This window comes from Tetrao urogallus (assembly GCF_951394365.1).
Source record: "Tetrao urogallus genome assembly, chromosome: 1".
Taxonomy (NCBI): domain Eukaryota; kingdom Metazoa; phylum Chordata; class Aves; order Galliformes; family Phasianidae; genus Tetrao; species Tetrao urogallus.
In genome coordinates, this window is record NC_136813.1 from 177,945,155 (window position 1) to 177,962,390 (window position 17,236).

Sequence of the window (17,236 nt, forward strand, 5' to 3'; positions counted from 1 at the left end):
TATGCTTTTAATTCAGAATGAATGGGCTGAGATTGAAGATACATTAAAGTTCACCAGAGCATCACCCGCAGTCATCACCACCTGCAGTTAGACACAGCTACAGCTGCTTTTTTAGCAGCCAGCCATCTAACTACAGCTGCTCTTGCCATGTTTTTGACAGTTACAGCACACTTCTACCCTGACCCCTCTTCACATCCAGGGTAAAAAAAAAAATAAATTATCCAGCTATAAAAAAATTAGTGTGAAATTTAGTACAAGCAGAAAGCTATACCAGAGGGCTACAGCTTTTAAACAAAACAGACTGAGACATGCTTCCTTTAGGTAGATATACATGAGAAAATCATGACATTTACATTAATCCTATGTTTGTAATAAACTTCATCATTTCAGTGAAAGGACTGTGCAATGGACTTGCTAGCAAGAAATTATTTTAAATTCACAAAATGAGTGAATTAGAAACTGACTGTAGATTAAAACATATCCACTGAAAGAAAACATAAATATCAACAGACAGATTTTTTCAAGTTTTACTTGCATCTTAGATTTCAGAGATATAAGTTAATTAAGAGATGGAAAAGACATTGTGTTTTGTGTAAGGTCCAACGAATTTCTTTGGAAACCCATGCTATCATAAGTAGGTTTATATGGGAATAAGTGATGTCGGTAATGAGAGGACACAGAATTCAACTGAGTTCATCAATTAAAGAGACAAACTCTTTCCCCTTCTCTTCTGTCAAAATAGTCATTGACTGTATTTAGTAAGAAGTGTGTTATTATGTGGTCACCTTTCAAAAGAAAACAAAAACTTTGAAATTTGCCCACAAAAAAATCATGAATAAGAAATAAAAGCTAAGATCTCACTTCCTTGTTCTCCTTATTCCAACCACTGAAGAACATCCTGCAATGATCACCTTAAGAAAGCTTCTAACAAAAAGTTTACATTTGAATTTCTAATTTTGATCAAATCATCAAGTACAATTAGTTAGCTGTTTTGTTACATACTATAATTTTGATTATTGGCTTTCTTCTATACTGTAAAATAAACTGGGAACTTTCCCAGTCTGTGCACATTTATGATATTCATTAACATATTTTTAGACCAATTCATTTTTCCTTATCTTAAATTTATATTTATTCTCTATTTCATTCCCATTTAAGTCTTAAGAAATGGCATTATAAAATAAAAACACCTTCCAATTTCATGTTGCTAGCATTAGTCATTTTCTCTTGGTCAACTTTCTCAATTCAGTTGGCATTCATCACATCAATTTGAGCTGAAATTAGTTTCAGTGTAATTTGTTGACACACAGATACTTTGGTATTAGTTTTCCATATTAAATGTCCACTATCATACAGATACATTTATCCTAAGGCTCATTTTCTTAATGACACGTAACTTTACTGAAAGCAAAGCACAATAATTCTGCAATTAAGACACACTCAATGTTTACTCTGAGAAGGAACCAATTATGAAGAAAACTGTTCAAGATACAACACAATTGTACCGTGGCAAAAATAAGTCTGGACTGATAAGAACATTCAGTGAAATTTGCAAGAATGAAGAAAACCTTCCTGTTCCAAGGAGTGTACTGTTCTGTCAAGTGGGCAATAATTCAAACGTCATGGAAAATTACACATTAGGTGCTGTTTCAATGTGCTAACTATAGTTGGAAGATACATAGATGAATATATTTAAAATTACAAGTCTTTACCAAATAGATAACATATACAGCCTTTTCTACTCTGGATAATTGTTTTTTTCCTATTTTTCCCCCTAACGATGAAGCAAAGCTTGATATGTTTGTAGTTCTGCCAATAATAATATTTGTCACTGCAATCTCATTCTGTGTTTCTAAAAAATTAATCTATTGCATTTCTTTTTGACTACTTCGACATCCTGAGCCCTTCAATTATCCTGAGCCCTCATTAAGTCTCTGAGTCAGTTAATCTGGTTTCAGTACCCACTTCTGATCAGTCAAGGGCAACATGCATTGGTCTCAACAATAAAATGCAAGGAGTAAAACCTCGTCATCTCTGTAAAGCGCTGTGCAAATTATACTTGAATTATTTTGCATATTTGCAAAACATTTTTTGTTTTGAAGCCTATTTATTTCACTTATTTGTATGGATTTTTAATATACCCAAGTGAATATGCTTTGAAAAGAAGTATGATTGTATTTCTGTAACAGCAGAATACCTTTGGATCCCCGAGGTCCTACTCAGAATATTCAGAAGACTATGCATTTTTTCACTCTGTGTACAATTTAACTCTCAGACAGTAGCATTTACTAAAAACGTTGAGTGGAATTTGTCAAATAACTCAACTGAAGTCAAAACTGAATTATTATTCTCTTTCACTTAAAGCTATCCAAATACTCAGGGGACTATTAAGGAACTACTTCATGGAACAAAAAATGAAGCCTTACTCTTGCACTTTTCCCAAAGCATTATTAGACAAATCATATTCTTCATATCCATTGTATTTTATGCATATACTTTTCAACTCATTCTTTTTTCCTAGAATAAGTGAAATAGCATTCTATTTCAATTTGTACACATACAGTGTGATTTTTAGATGCAACCAGAACTATCTCAGTTAATTGCAATTATAAAACTGTGCCGAAAACAATTTTAAAATCTCATCAGAAGTTATTCAAATAAAAATATTGACTAAATCACTACACTTGTTAGAAATTGTCAAGAATTTTCTCTTCCTGGACAGTCTTTCTCCTCTTCATGTGAAACGACTTTAAAGAATTGGAAATAAATAATAGTTTCCTACCAACTTGATTTTGATTAAGGCTTTGATTTATGAGTGCTAGTACAGTATTACCTTTTCTTAAATTTGGATTCACTGTGTTGTTTGCACACTAGCAGCATAAAAAATGTGGTTTTTTGAACACTGCAGATTTGCTAAAGTGGTTCATCCTTAACAGAATCATAGAATAATTTGAGTTGGAAGGGTCATCTACTCCAACACCCCTGCAATGCACAGGGTCACCTATAACTCAGTCAGATGCTCAAAGCCCCATCCAGCCTGACCTTGAGTGCTTCCAGCAATGGGGCTTCCACCACATCTCTGGGTAACCTGTTCTAGTGACTCACCACCCTTACTGGAAAGAATAATAACCTGTCTAGGTCCCTCTGGCTGGCATCACCCTATGTGATATCCTGACAATTTGGAGAAAAATGAATATATACGGGAACCATCAGTTGTAGCAGCATGTTTACAGTTCTGTTTTGCTTTGTTGTTTTCTTTAAATAAAGAACACCAGCAATAAAACACATAGCTCACTTTAGAAACAGTACTCTAAAATTATTTTCTGATCTGAAACAGTTACAGGACAGGAAGTTACTTGAAATGCTTATTACCCTTATAAAATAATAATATAAACACAGAAAGTTTCTCACTATTAAATATTGATCAAGTAACATCATTTGCTTGCCATAGGTCTGGCAAGTAATACTTACAGAGTTTCTGCTTTGTAGTTTACTCCAGCAATAACAGAACAGTTTAAGTACAGCTCTTCACTTCAGGCAACTGTTGTTATGGACCATTAAATAGCCTACTTCTGAATACTTTAAGAACTCATGAGAATACATGGACCCCAAAACTACAGTCGCTGTCCTAAATAAGCTTCCTTTGAAGCAACACTGATTAGACTACACTCAGTCCAGATCAGTCTCACTCATTCCAAAAGTTGCATTTGTATTCATTTTTGTTGCTGGGACTATTGTGTCATTTCATTCTGCAAGGACAGCCTTAGACAAAACAATCAAGTGAGGAATAAGCCATGTAAAACTTTTTTTCTGCAATTAAAGTAACAACATTAATGAAGACAAGAGAGAAAAAAAGCATTTAATCTAGCACAAATTCATTAAGCAATTTCCATTAAAACCTGAGAATGAATTCCTAGGGCAAATAGGAAAACCTGACCAGTAACACTGCAAGGTTAATGGGATCAATATAATCACATTCAAAATATACAAGTTTCAGGGAGTATAATGAAATAAAGATTCTAGTAAGCTGCTGAACTTTGCAGATATGTAATTTAAGGTAGTCAACTTTACAAGACTGAAGTGTGAGGATCCTAGAATTTTTATGGCATACAATTTGAGAAAGAATTTTATTGGTAATCCACTACCAGAATGAACTCTGAACTTCCATATTCAGATAACTCTCAACACTGAAGTCTCTTTTGATCCTGAAGAGAATAGTCAGAGAAATATGATGGCAACATTTTATGTTTTTTTTTCTTTTAGGTTGCTCTCCTTTTTAGTCACTACAGAAAGTAAATTGTAATAAAAAAGTTCAGACTGAATAAAATACATTTAGTCACTTATTGGCAAGACTGTACAGAATGAATAATATGACTTAACAAAATAAATACAAGTAAAATAAAAATGCACTCAAAATAAAACCTCTAGGGTTTACTTAGATAATGGTAAAAAGAAATAGAAACTAACATGTCCAGAAACAGAAATTAAGCATCTTACTGTTTGTACATTTGAAAATCTTTGTATTTCTACCATATGGGTCCGTTTTCCAGCAAAAATATATTCTATTCAAAGCCATGATACTAAAATCCTTAAATCCCAAAATAATAAATGAGAGCTGGAGAAGGAAGTCTACGTTCCATTGAGCTTGAGCAGAATGGGTTATTACAGACTGAAGATTTCTAAAAAGCCTTAAGACAATAAAGTTTTTCCCAAGCTCCTTTCTCTGTTGTTTGGAGAAATAGTGTTCACCCAAATAATGTTCCCAATATGATGTATCAGTTTTCACTCTGTTGTACACAAAGGGCTTGGGACTATCACAGCTGAGTAACTTCTGCCCCTGAAGACTGAGTGCTAAAGCATTCTTTTTGAAACTTTGAGAATTAAAGACATCATCCTTCAAGCAATGCAAACACTGAGCTCCACAGTTTTTCTCCACACAACAGCAAGTTTGACACATGGAGTTATTTTCTCTCCTTTATTCAGAGGTCTGCACTGGATTTGCTTCCTTCTCTCCTCAACTGACCATGTCTCTTGTAGAAGGAATTAAAACTCCACTGTTGGTCAGTGCCATAACCTTTTAAAATTAATAGAGTGAAATAAGTATTGACAGAGTGTAGGTGCCATCACGAGTAGCTGATTCACTCGTGCTCTTTCACTGACTAGAAAAGTAATTTAAGCTTGCTTAAGCTATAATTTATACCTGGCTCATAGGACTGGCTTTCTTTCATTAAACCTTAAGCCTTACTACATCATTAACCAATCTTCAGTTTAACAGATTTCCGTAACATTACTATATCTGCACATAACACATGTGCTAAATCATGAACGTGGTTAACATTTTTCTTTTATTACTTAGAATTTTAGCATTTGAAAAACATGGAAGACAAATATCAGTGAATGCAGTACATCTGAATTAGCAAACACAACCGAATGCTACCTTTTGTCACATAGGTGCTTTATTCTTTTTTGAAGAACACTGAAAAACAGAAGAGGTACAGCTCAGAGCTACCAATACACAGCATTACAACCTCAGCTAGAACTACACTAAATCTTATGACAAGCATATTTTTTTTGCATGAAAGTAAGGGCAGAATTTAATGAATTGCTGCATGTTGCACATGAAAATCCAAGCATGAAAACGCACTTCAGCGCTGAAGCTTTTTAATTTGATTCATCACCCAACATGTTCCCTGACTACCATAGAAGCAAACCATTCAAACAGTAAACTTACACTGAACTGAAGAAAAACACTGCTCAAATGTAATTTTTCAAGTGGTGCACACACTTACAAGATGGAAAAACAGACCAAATACTGAGGATTATAAATGATTCTCTCTCCTTCAGATCATTGTTAGTAATAAAAAAAGGTAGAAGCATTATACACTCACACTTGATTTACTTTCCTTTATGTTTGGGCAAACTTTCACACATCATTACGATCAATGTTAATCATTCTGGGAACACTGTCCCAAATAGTGGGGTCAAAATCAGTATCTAAATTGCTGATCAGCAGCATAAGGTTTCCTAAGACCCTTGATTTTCATGTGTACTTCCAAGATATTTGCAAGCTGGCTACCGGTGGGGAACAATTGTCTGTATTCTTACCTTTTATACATTTATATCCAGAAACAAACAACTTCAAACAGTGATGCACCATACTCCCTTTTAGATGTTCCCAACTAATGCACCAGGCAAGAAGGCACTTGTTATTACAGCCCTGTACCTTGACTTTCAGTCAAACTCCTGCGAAATAAATGACTTGGTAAAAGCTATATGCCTTGAAATGACCCTTAAAACAGTTTAGGGTAAAAATGAGAATAAAGTTACTAAGCTCCAGCACTCAAAGTGTATTTATGAAGGATGACAAGAACAATCAGCGAACACTGATGCAGTATGCAGATCTGTAGAACTCAACTCTTTCAACAGCGATTTTCAAAACTTTCTGTTTGGTAATCCAACCTCACTACAACAAATGAATTTTTTTAAAACATTCTGGAATGAGAGGTTGGCCTGGTAAAAGCTAGACAGATCTCCTAAGGTAAGCTGTGGCTGTAGGCAGCTAAACCTAATTCCCCAGGACTTCTTCTATTTTTGCTCCGTTGCTTTGGAAGAAGTAAGGCTGTGTTTCCACTGACTCTCATGATTAGACATGATTCATACACAGCACAGAGTAACTTCTCAGTTTCAGTAACAAATATATATATGTACTTAACTACATGCAATTCAATATAATTGCACTATAACTTGCAATTTTACCATTTGCAACTATTGCAAAAAAATTAAACAGTAACTATGACTTCTGGGAAGGGAACTGAATTTAAAGAAGGCAACAGAAATAGATGTGCAGATGTCAAATTCAGGTACAGAACATAAAACATGTCTTTATCACTGGAAATAAATTACTGATTATTTCTGAAAAGTCAGATGACCAGGAACTCTTGGCTTAAAAGCTTAAAAGAAAGAAAAAGATGTGGGCTAAAGTATAAAGATACTCATACACACAGAATCCATTCACAAGCTATCCTGTCCATCTGCACTCATATTGCTAGATGAATGAAATATCTACCATAAGTGCTTTTTTCTTTTTTTTTTTTTTTTTGTAGATTTTTATTGTCAGCTTTTCAGATTTAAAGTCAAGATTTCAAGAACAAAAAAAGAATACGTAAAATAGGAAAAATAAGTCTACAGCCTCATCAGAAGAAAAAGAGTCACGAAAATGCACAACCTTCAGAGATATAAAAGGGTAGCACTAAGAGTTTTATTTTTTTTCATGGATCTTAAACCATTTTTGGTCTACCTTACAAACTGGTCAGAAACTTCCAGCTGCTTTCTACACAGAGGACAAGTCCTCCTCCTGGTACCAGTGAAGTGCCTGTAATTTCTGGAAGCTAAGAGAAGCATGGCGTAGCCCATCCCTTCCATTTTAGATCAACACTAAAATTTTACAGTAATGATGTCTATGGGACCAAACTTGTATTTCTAAGACTGTACAATAAAATGTCTCCTGCATTTGATTTGCAGTATACTTAAGGGTGAAGATTAAGTCAAGATACTCATGATAACCAAAAGATGCAGACACTTTTAATTAAGTTGAGCAGGCTTGTGAGCAGAGCAGTTGAAATGAAGCTGTAATAGCTGGAGTGGGACCGAAAGCCAACTGATGTTTTGTCTATATACAAGATGAGATGGTGATACAACTTTTACCACGCTCCTCATTCTCTGTAGTTAAAGCTCTTTGTATGCAAAAATAATAAATAATGTCAGTAATTTCTTACTGCAAGCTGGCTGTTGTGAATATAAATGATGTAACAGTGCCAACTCCCAGCTGCCTACTTCCAATACTCTACTTCATGTTGATAGCTATAACGTTCAAAGTCTAAAACAGAGCTTCCCTTTTCTTACAACATGTGAATGCCTTCCAAAAGTGCTCACAGCAGGGAATAAAATCACAGCAATGTTAGAAGTCAGGCTCTGTAGGTCAGAAATATTTCCATGCTCACACGCTTTATCTCTCATCAGCTTTTGATACATTCACAGAAAGGGCCCTGTTATCTCCCATACATGCAGGGGGGGCTAAGCAAGGACACAAGAGCCAGGACTAGAAAAACATCTAATTATATAGCTTATAGAGAAGAGGGGTATACACTCCTCTGTTCCAAAAACTACTCTAAAAGCAATAGGACTAAGTCAATTCCTATCAGATCTTAGTTTGCCGTAAGAATTTCAGCTTAGTACTTCAGTCCATCTCAGTTTGACTCAGTTTGACTGAAACATTAAGATATTTGCAATTCTCAGGAACAACACATAATGTAAAACCTATAATCTATTTAGGTCATGCAGTTTCTGTCCCTGAAGGTTTTCAGGACTCAGCTGAATAAAGCACTGTCCTAGATGGTCTAAACTCAGAGCTGACGCAGCTTTGAGCCTGCTGAATTTAACACCTTCAGAGATCTGTCCAAACAGAAGTATCCCTTAACATTTGTGAACTTTTCTGAACAAATGCTAAAAGGACTTTTACAGAATAAATATAAAAATACACATTTTAATCATGGTGAAAAATGATAAAAATGATTTTCTCTGACAAGTGGCTGTAAAGTAAAACTTGTAACCAGGATGTGAAGACAAAACTGTAAAGCCTCTGAAAGAAAGTCTGTGTTCAGAGCAGATTGGTAGATAGGTAAGGAGCTTTTTAATACAGGGAATCAGAAACAGGGAAAAGCCCTAACTTGTATAAGAACTTATAGTAGACAGGAAAAGCTGCTGATGAATGGTTCCTCAAGATACAGATGAATGTATAAACCTAAGGAGTTATTATTCCTCACAAACAAAAGGTTGGATTTGTGGGCTTCATTACTAGAATATGTGTTATACTGTTCTTTATTTGCTGTTGTCCAAAGTGCACTCCAGCTGCTGATAAACTCATGATTAACTGAAAAATAAAAATCAGAATAGTCACTGTGGAGACATTAAGTTTTCAGCAGCACTGACTATTTGCAATCAACTACCTTTGCTATCAACCAAATTTCACTTTTCCACTTCCCTTCTATCTTTTCTTCAATTTCCATTATATATTGGTCATTTTTTATGATGCTCAAAAGAAATATTATCTTTTTTCTTTTTTTTTTTTTTTTAATTGAGACGCATTCTACTGCAGTAGAAATGGGAACTGAATTTCTAGCACCATACACACAAGAAGCTACATTGGAAGCATTTTTTATTAGTTATAGCTCATGTCATAGAGTGCGGGAAGTCCTGCACTTATATAAAGGATAATGCAGAGAAAGTAACTGTTTAAAAATCCTTATCAAAAAAAGGAGCAACATAAAAAAACCTGTGAAAACCATATCACTGGAATTGTGAATAAGTATATGGTATAAAATCATATTTCTGATATCTTACATGTTTCTATAGCACATAATCACCAGGAAGGATTTTCATATTAAATTTTTTAAGCTAAAATCAGTAACTCATGCAAGCAGCAGTACAAAATTCCACAAATTATCTTTCATAAAGGACCACGAAGTAATACTACCCGGTCATTTAACATAAGAGAACGTGTGAAGGAAAGCATCTTAACACTAGGCAGATATTGTTCAAAGACTGCAATTTGTCTTACAGGCATCTTTTTATTCCGTCACCTCCGTAACTAACTTATAATCCCATTTTAAGGTGCAAAGTTACACTATTTAACTTGTGTACCTGACATAAATACACGTCTCTGACAAGTATACAGAAGCAGAATTGTGGTAGAAGTAGAATTTTTTTAAAAAACTTTTTCAAGCAATTTTAGCTTACATAAAAGCTTCTACTTAAATACAGAAATAGGAACTGAATAATCACCTCATCCCAACTCACTGCCATAAGGAGGGATATCTTCCCCATGATCAGGTTGCCAAAAACCTCATCCAATCTGGTATTAAGCATGTTATGGGATGGGGCACCCACTGTTTATCTGGGCAGCCAATGAAAGAAGGGGTCAAAGCATTCAAAGGTGAGCTGAGATTTCAGAAGAGTGGTAAGTAGCAGTGGGCTGTGCTGATTCTAGTTCAGTGCTTGCTAAACAGAACAGGCAAAACAGAACAAACTAAAGGGGCTGAGGGTGCTCACTGCATCAGTAACCTAAATACACTCTAAATGATGTTCATGCAAACACAGGCATTGTGAAATGCTTCAGCAGCCTCTGAAATTGGCAACCACCTTAAAACAAACATATGCCAACAATGAAGACTCAGTTTAAGAACAAACCTGATCACAACTTCGGAAGGCACCTGCTTTTGCCTAAGTAACAATAATAACCTACATTTCCTTAAAATGTTATTCATCATATGAGGTAGAAAGATGGTGTTTCATCTTTCATCATTTGAACTAACATTAACTTGTAATATTTCACTTTAATGCAACATTTTTAAAAGTCAAGAGCACTTTTCAGCATTTTACTGGAAAAGACTACTGCGTATACATTCATTTTGTTCGTGAGGTCAGTGAAGCTACTCCATAGCATTTACTCAGATTAAAGAATCATTATTTTAAAGATTATATAAATCAGAAGAAAGGACAGTCACTAATCCAAAGATTGCATTGCTCAAGTAAGTTTCAATAGACAGCAAGTTCACAGAAAGGTAAAAAGAACCAACAAAAAACCATCGATGTGAATGTGACTAACAGCATCATAGCCTATCTGCCAAATCTATTCCATGCATCACAGAAAAATACAAGGACTCAGAGAGAAGTAGCAAGATCTGCATTACGTGCTCCATTTAAATAAGATGGTCAACAAAGAACACAGCACAGATACTTTCTCAATAACTCAGGAACACGTGATGAGGCTGTCATAGCCGGCTGATAAACTGGCATTCAAAATCTCAGTACAGAATATGAGATGACAGCTAAGGTGTTGGTATTAGTCCATTAACGGCCTTGAAATAGAAACCACCCATTTTTCCTTGGTGCCACATAGGAAAGGAAGTTACAGAAGGTGAACAGTGAGAAAAAATGACGGACTGAAAAATGATCTTCACAGCTTCTTCGCAGACTGCATGAATATAAATGAAGCAAAAATGCATTTGTCAAAGCCAAAGAAAAGGACATCGTAGCAATAAAGATGCGGGTTAATGACAGCATAGGAGTAAATGTCTGCTGGATAGAAAAGCCTGTATCTTAGAATGACGAAAAAAAACATCTGCAAGACAGATTTCTTACTGCAACATGCTGAATATATTTTTATAGCTCAACTGTGTCAACAAAATTATAACTTACTTATACTGAAAATTTGAACTAAATCTCTAATATCCAACATTTAAATCAGTATCAGTCCAACATTACTATTAACTTATATTCAGCGTGACAGATAAATCTGGTCCCTAGTGTCCTGTTTCCTTACAAATCTTTCAAATATCCTGTCCCTGACACTATTAAATTCAACAGCTATATTTTCCATTAATATTTTAATTCTAAATATGCTCAAAATCATGCTTGAATGTTTTATCACTTAACATTATCAGCTACTCATATTTCTCCCAGGAATTCAGGAAAATTCTGGAATTACAGCTGTACTTATGAGTACAAAAATGAGTAACAATAAGTCAAATTTGAAGACAATACTACAGCGATTCCTTCTACAGATGTAAATCAAGTACCAAGTAGTAGTTTTCAAGTTTTAACAATTCATAATATTACCCTAGCCATGACACGACCGCATGACAGTAACAACAGAAATAAATATAAAATAAAAACGAAAGCCATGCACAAAAAAGATGTGATAAGGGCCTGTCATCACGTACAGGTGAACATTTGATATGTAAAAATTAATTGCTTTATATGAGGAAGAATAAATGTCACGCTTTTATTAATTGATTAGGTTGCAGAAATACAGAATCAAGATAATAGAAGCAAGCATCTTAAGAGCAAAGAATCACAGAATCACAGAATTGTAGGGGTTGGAAGGGACCTCCAGAGATCATCGAGTCCAACCCCCCTGCCAAAGCAGGTTCCCTACACCAGGTCGCACAGGTAGGCATCCAGGCAGGTCTTGAACATCTCCAGAGAAGGAGACTCCACCACCTCCCTGGGCAGCCTGTTCCAGTGCTCCGTCACCTCACCGTAAAGAAGTTCTTGCGCACATTTGTGCGGAACTTCCTATGCTGCAGTTTTCCGGCCGTTTCCCCTTGTCCTGTCTCCACTCACCACTGAAAACAGTCCGGCCTCGCCATTCTGCCCCCCACACCTTAGATATTTATAGACCTGGATCAGGTCCCCTCTCAGTCTTCTTTTCTCAAGGCTGAACAGACCCAGTTCACTCAGCCTTTCCTCATAGGAGAGATGCTCCAGGCCCTTCACCATCTTCGTGGCCCTCCGCTGGACTCTTTCCAAGAGATCCCTGTCTTTTTTGTACTGGGGAGCCCAGAACTGGACGCAGTACTCCAGATGAGGCCTCACCAGGGCAGAGTAGAGGGGGAGGATCACCTCCCTCGACCTGCTGGACACGCTCTTTTTAATGCATCCCAGGATGCCATTGGGCAAAATGTTATGCCAAAACGTTATATTCTTCGTTCTGTCTATAACGCTACTGATAACATACTTCAACAGATGATAAGAATAAATATTGTCAAACCTAGCATAATCAAAACCTTTAAAATTGGCCTTTGATCAAAAATCCACTCAGTGTCTCATCTAGTACGTGACCACACCCAGTGTTCTGGGGAAATCATTCTGCCTAAAAACCTCATGAGTTTTTTCACTCTAATGAAAGAGGTCAAACAGACACATAAAAGAGAAATGCGAATTTTCACAGTAAGCAGTAAGGAACCAGGCATCCTTACTGATCAGCAGATCTGTCTCAGTTGTTTTATATGCAGAAAAATGCATATAGCATACACCGTGTGCAAGAGAAATGATTGGACATATGTATTAATGATTCCCAAAATATTTATAAATCTCAAAATTTCACTGCAAAACATGCTATACCTAGGATGTCTCAATAATGTGAATTCAATGGAACCACATTCACCCAACAACATACACTGAACTTCTAACATTTTAATGTGATTTAAAACTCCATTACTTGAGATCCAATTGATTTCCATGGAAACTGCAACAGATACAAAGAGCACAATAATACTTTTTGATAAAGCGAACTCTCAGCTACAAAACTATTTCTCAACACGGTCAACACCATTATCTATGCATTTTCACCAGTGATGAACAACAGCCTGCATGCTGAGCTCATAAAAGTCTGCACCAGTGCAGGTGACTCTCCAGTGGGTTGGCCCCTTTTCCCACGTAAGTAGCAACACAACTAGAGGAATGGCCTCAAGCTGCATCTGAGGAAATTCACACTGGATGTTGGGAAAAATTTCTTCTCTGAAAAAGTGATCAGGTGCTGGCACAGGCTGCCCAGAGAGGTGGTTGAGTCATCATCCCTGGAGGTGTTCAGGATATTGGTTTAATGGGGAAATATTGGTAATAGGTGGACTATTGGACTGGATGGTCTTGGAGGTCTTTTCCAACCTTGGTGATTCTATGATCCACTGGCACTACTCTTGAAAAGCACTATCCGCCATCTCACTGTGCTCGCATCCACTGTTTGATCTCCAAAAAGTCTTCAGTAAGTATCAATGAATATCAGTGGGTGTCATTTTTTCTGCATGGAGGAATTCAGTGACACACCTTTGCCTCATACACACTTCCATGTCAGATGCCATTTTGTTGGATGGCCCCCTCTGCTGCTATTTCTCCCATGGAAACAAAATGTAACAGGATACTGGGGGAAGGCTCAACCTCTACTGCCTTACCAACAACATCTGCCCTTGAGGTCAAGGATCAACATAATAAAATAGGAGACATTACTTTTGGAACAGCAGTCATAGAATAAGTAATGGTCTACAATACAGCTATTGGTAACAAAGTGGAAGAGTAGTGCCTTTTTTTTCCCCTGTGGGGGAGAAGCATTGTTTGCAGAATTTATAACAATTTAGTTTAATCATTTTAAAAGCTGATGTTGTACAATAATGGTGAAGCCTTACAGTGATGACACTAGCAATAGCATACAGAACCTCAGTTACTAATTGCTTATCTATGTGGTAAGTGACCTAAAGCAGTATGATAAATGTGTTCCTGATTTATCGTGTTACTGATTTATGTATCTTACATAGCTTATAAGAAATTAAATCATAAAGGCATATTTTATGTATTACGTTAATGAACTAATCTGAACACATGTAAGGAGAAAAGAAATCATCACAGCACTTCACCTTGAGATCATTAGTGCTGTAAACATGGCTGCAATGTATTTGATAGAGAGGTAAAAGTGTTAAAAACTTTGATGCAGGATATCAGTGGAAATTAAATTAATAGGATTAGCAGTGAACAATTATATTTGAGAGGTGTGACTACCAACACTGAAATTATTTTTGATAAAGTACCAGTACTATCAGGTAGCATAAAAGTAGTTACATCGTGCCCATATGGGTTTATTTATTGCAAAGATAGACAACAACAGTTAAAGTGCACTGAATAAACTGTTTTATAAAGGACGATAAAATAGATGGCAATGAAACACAGACTCATACAATGGCTCATTTGTACAGGGCAACAGAGTTCAGTCAGCTGAAGGGAAAACAAGCTGGTAACAGGCCATTTCCCTGGGGCAGGAAATGGTGTTGGCTTTGCAGTGTGGTTTGTTTACAGCCAGCCTGAAAACAGGCCTTTAATGCCTTTTAGGAACTGCATGTGCATCAGAGAGAAAAATTAAATATAAAATATTGCTTTGAAATGGAACTGTTGCCAGTTCGCAAATGTAACTGAACTTCTATGTGGGTATGGAAATTATTTGCCTATTTACACTATTGAAATCCCATTCCAAACAACTAACAGATATGCTCTATGCTAAACAAATAGAAGGTTTTGAAATGTAAGACCCAAAACAATCACTTTCACAACCCTTTTATTTGGCCCTGAAATATAGGCTTATTATTTTTAAAGGTTGCTTGCCTTGCTTTTTTTGAAAGAAGAAAAATAATCTTGTTAGAGTTTGCTGCTATATTATAGAGACGGGAATTCATAAATAAGTAACTCCAGTAATGTATTTAAGCTCTTTAAAAAAATCCCATTACCTTTTCAGAATTTTTTTTATGAGATTCCTAAGATTTACTTATCTCCAGAAATCATTTTCTTAACATCTGCCTCAATATTAAACAGTACTTTTTTTTTTTTTTCCTTTTTTTTCTGACCACACATTTGCTACTGCTTGTAGTTACTTCAGGTCTAACAGTTTTGGAGGAACCCTAACAAACAGTTATACATCTTCATTCCTGTTGCAAGTGTTTCTGTTTTGTTATCAATTCGTCCCCACATAATGCCTGGAATCTAAATTTAAATAAATTCCTCTCTGTGATTGAAAAATATTCACAGATTTTTATATTACTCAATTCTTTACTTACCTGAAAGTCCTTCTCCTCCAGAATCTCCTTCCTCCACCTGACAAGGAAGGCAGCACAGACATACAAGTGGAAATGAGAAAAACCCTCTGGTTCAGACTAGAAAAAATAAAATTAAGAAAAAACATCATTACAATGCATACGTCTAATTAAGATACCCTCCAACTGCTTTTTTATGACATTTATGACATATGACATAGGTACACGCATCACTTACATTGCTTTGTACTGCTATCACAAATATGTTTGCATTTTACCTGTGACAAACTTATTCATAACTGTAACCAGAACTAAGGTGAAGTATGAATTTACTTCCCATACTTAAAGTCATTCTTCATAGGTGCCATTCTCCCATTTCTGATGTTATCCAGTACTTCATTATCTACGCTGTGTCATGAACGTATCCTTCATCTCCATTGCTGAGATTACTGGAGCTCCATTTGAAATTGATCGTTTTTTATTATAAATTCTACTATAGTAAACTACAAGAGCACTTTAAAACTATGGTTTATAGTTATTAAAATTAAATTTTGGTCTATATTTGATTGAAATATAAGTCAACAACTTGAATTAGAAGAAACAACTTATTATATAAAACTCAATATAACAATATATATATTTAATTTCTATTAAACTGAGAAACATACCATATTTAAAATATTCTACGTAGCATTTGTAACAGTGTGATAAAGTAACCTTGTTGCAGCCAGCAGAGGAAAAGGAAAAACACCTTCTTCTCCTCCTTGTCTACCCTTGGCTGACAGAAGTGCCGTTACTCTAGTGCACTGCAGGGGTTGGTACAAACACCATGTGAGCAGCTACTGAAACTATGGATCATGCTGACCAAATTGTTAAGAGTCATGAAAAGAGGTAATGCCAATTATTTTCAGGGAAGTTTTAAATTTTAAACTGCAGTCAGTAATTGTTGGAACCAGAAAAGGAAGATTTTGATTATAATATCCTTTGATAACTTCTCCTATTCTAGGAAAATTATACTTGAATAACACAGTAAGTTAGCACAATGTAAAATCCCAGAGCAGACAAAGCATATGGTAATTTTGACTAGAACTCTCCAGAGTTTGTCTTTATCAAAGAGATGTCCAATTTACAATATTGAAGCTATCATTTTACAGAATCATGTACTTACAACGATCCTCCTGAAAAATCCACATCTTTTACTTTAGTGCCAACATTTCCATTGGGATGGAGGTCTACTATATGTAAAAGTGTAATGTATCTCAAAATAACATACTTGCAAGAGAAGAGGTGCTATCACTTATCATATCAGATACTATTGTGGCAATATTTAAATTATTAAAGATAACTCTAAAAACGCAGAAAGCCAATTCAAAGAAAACAACCCTCTTCCTACTTTATTCTGTAAATTCAGAGAACATGCTGTATATTTTTTAAAATTCAGTCTTTAACAACAATCTTTTATAACCAAAGCATAAACAACAATTTTTTACAAAATTTTCTTTGAAAGGATGAAAAAGTATTTTAAAACTTTTAAAATCAAGTCTAGAAAAAATAACTATGTTCTATATTTTCTCTGCACTATATTACAAGCAATTTCCCACTTGTAACATGAATTTTGAAAAAGTCCTTTAAAGTAACAGCATTTATCCACACATGAGAAGCTCCTGGGTTTCTCTGGAATACCCGGAATTGTCTCAGAAGTGACAATCTTTCCCTAATTTGGAAAGCAAGCAGGGTACTGGAGTCCAGTGAAAAGAGAGAGCTCTTAAGACCAAGTCAACAGCCTATGCAAGAAAACATCATCACATCCACGCATGAACAGC

At 35.6% G+C, this 17,236-nt stretch overlaps 1 protein-coding gene across 3 annotated transcripts in view; it reads right to left on the reverse strand.

The window, feature by feature from the left end:
* TBC1D22A (TBC1 domain family member 22A) overlaps positions 1-17,236 on the reverse strand; it is a gene marked incomplete at both ends in the record, with an annotated part of 151,961 nt that overhangs the window by 18,890 nt on the left and 115,835 nt on the right. For all 3 annotated transcript variants that reach the window (XM_079534708.1, XM_079534707.1, XM_079534706.1), the window contains one exon: positions 15,438-15,533. In XM_079534708.1, the coding sequence (XP_079390834.1) occupies positions 15,438-15,533 (96 nt within the window). The remainder of the gene's footprint in view (positions 1-15,437; positions 15,534-17,236) is intronic.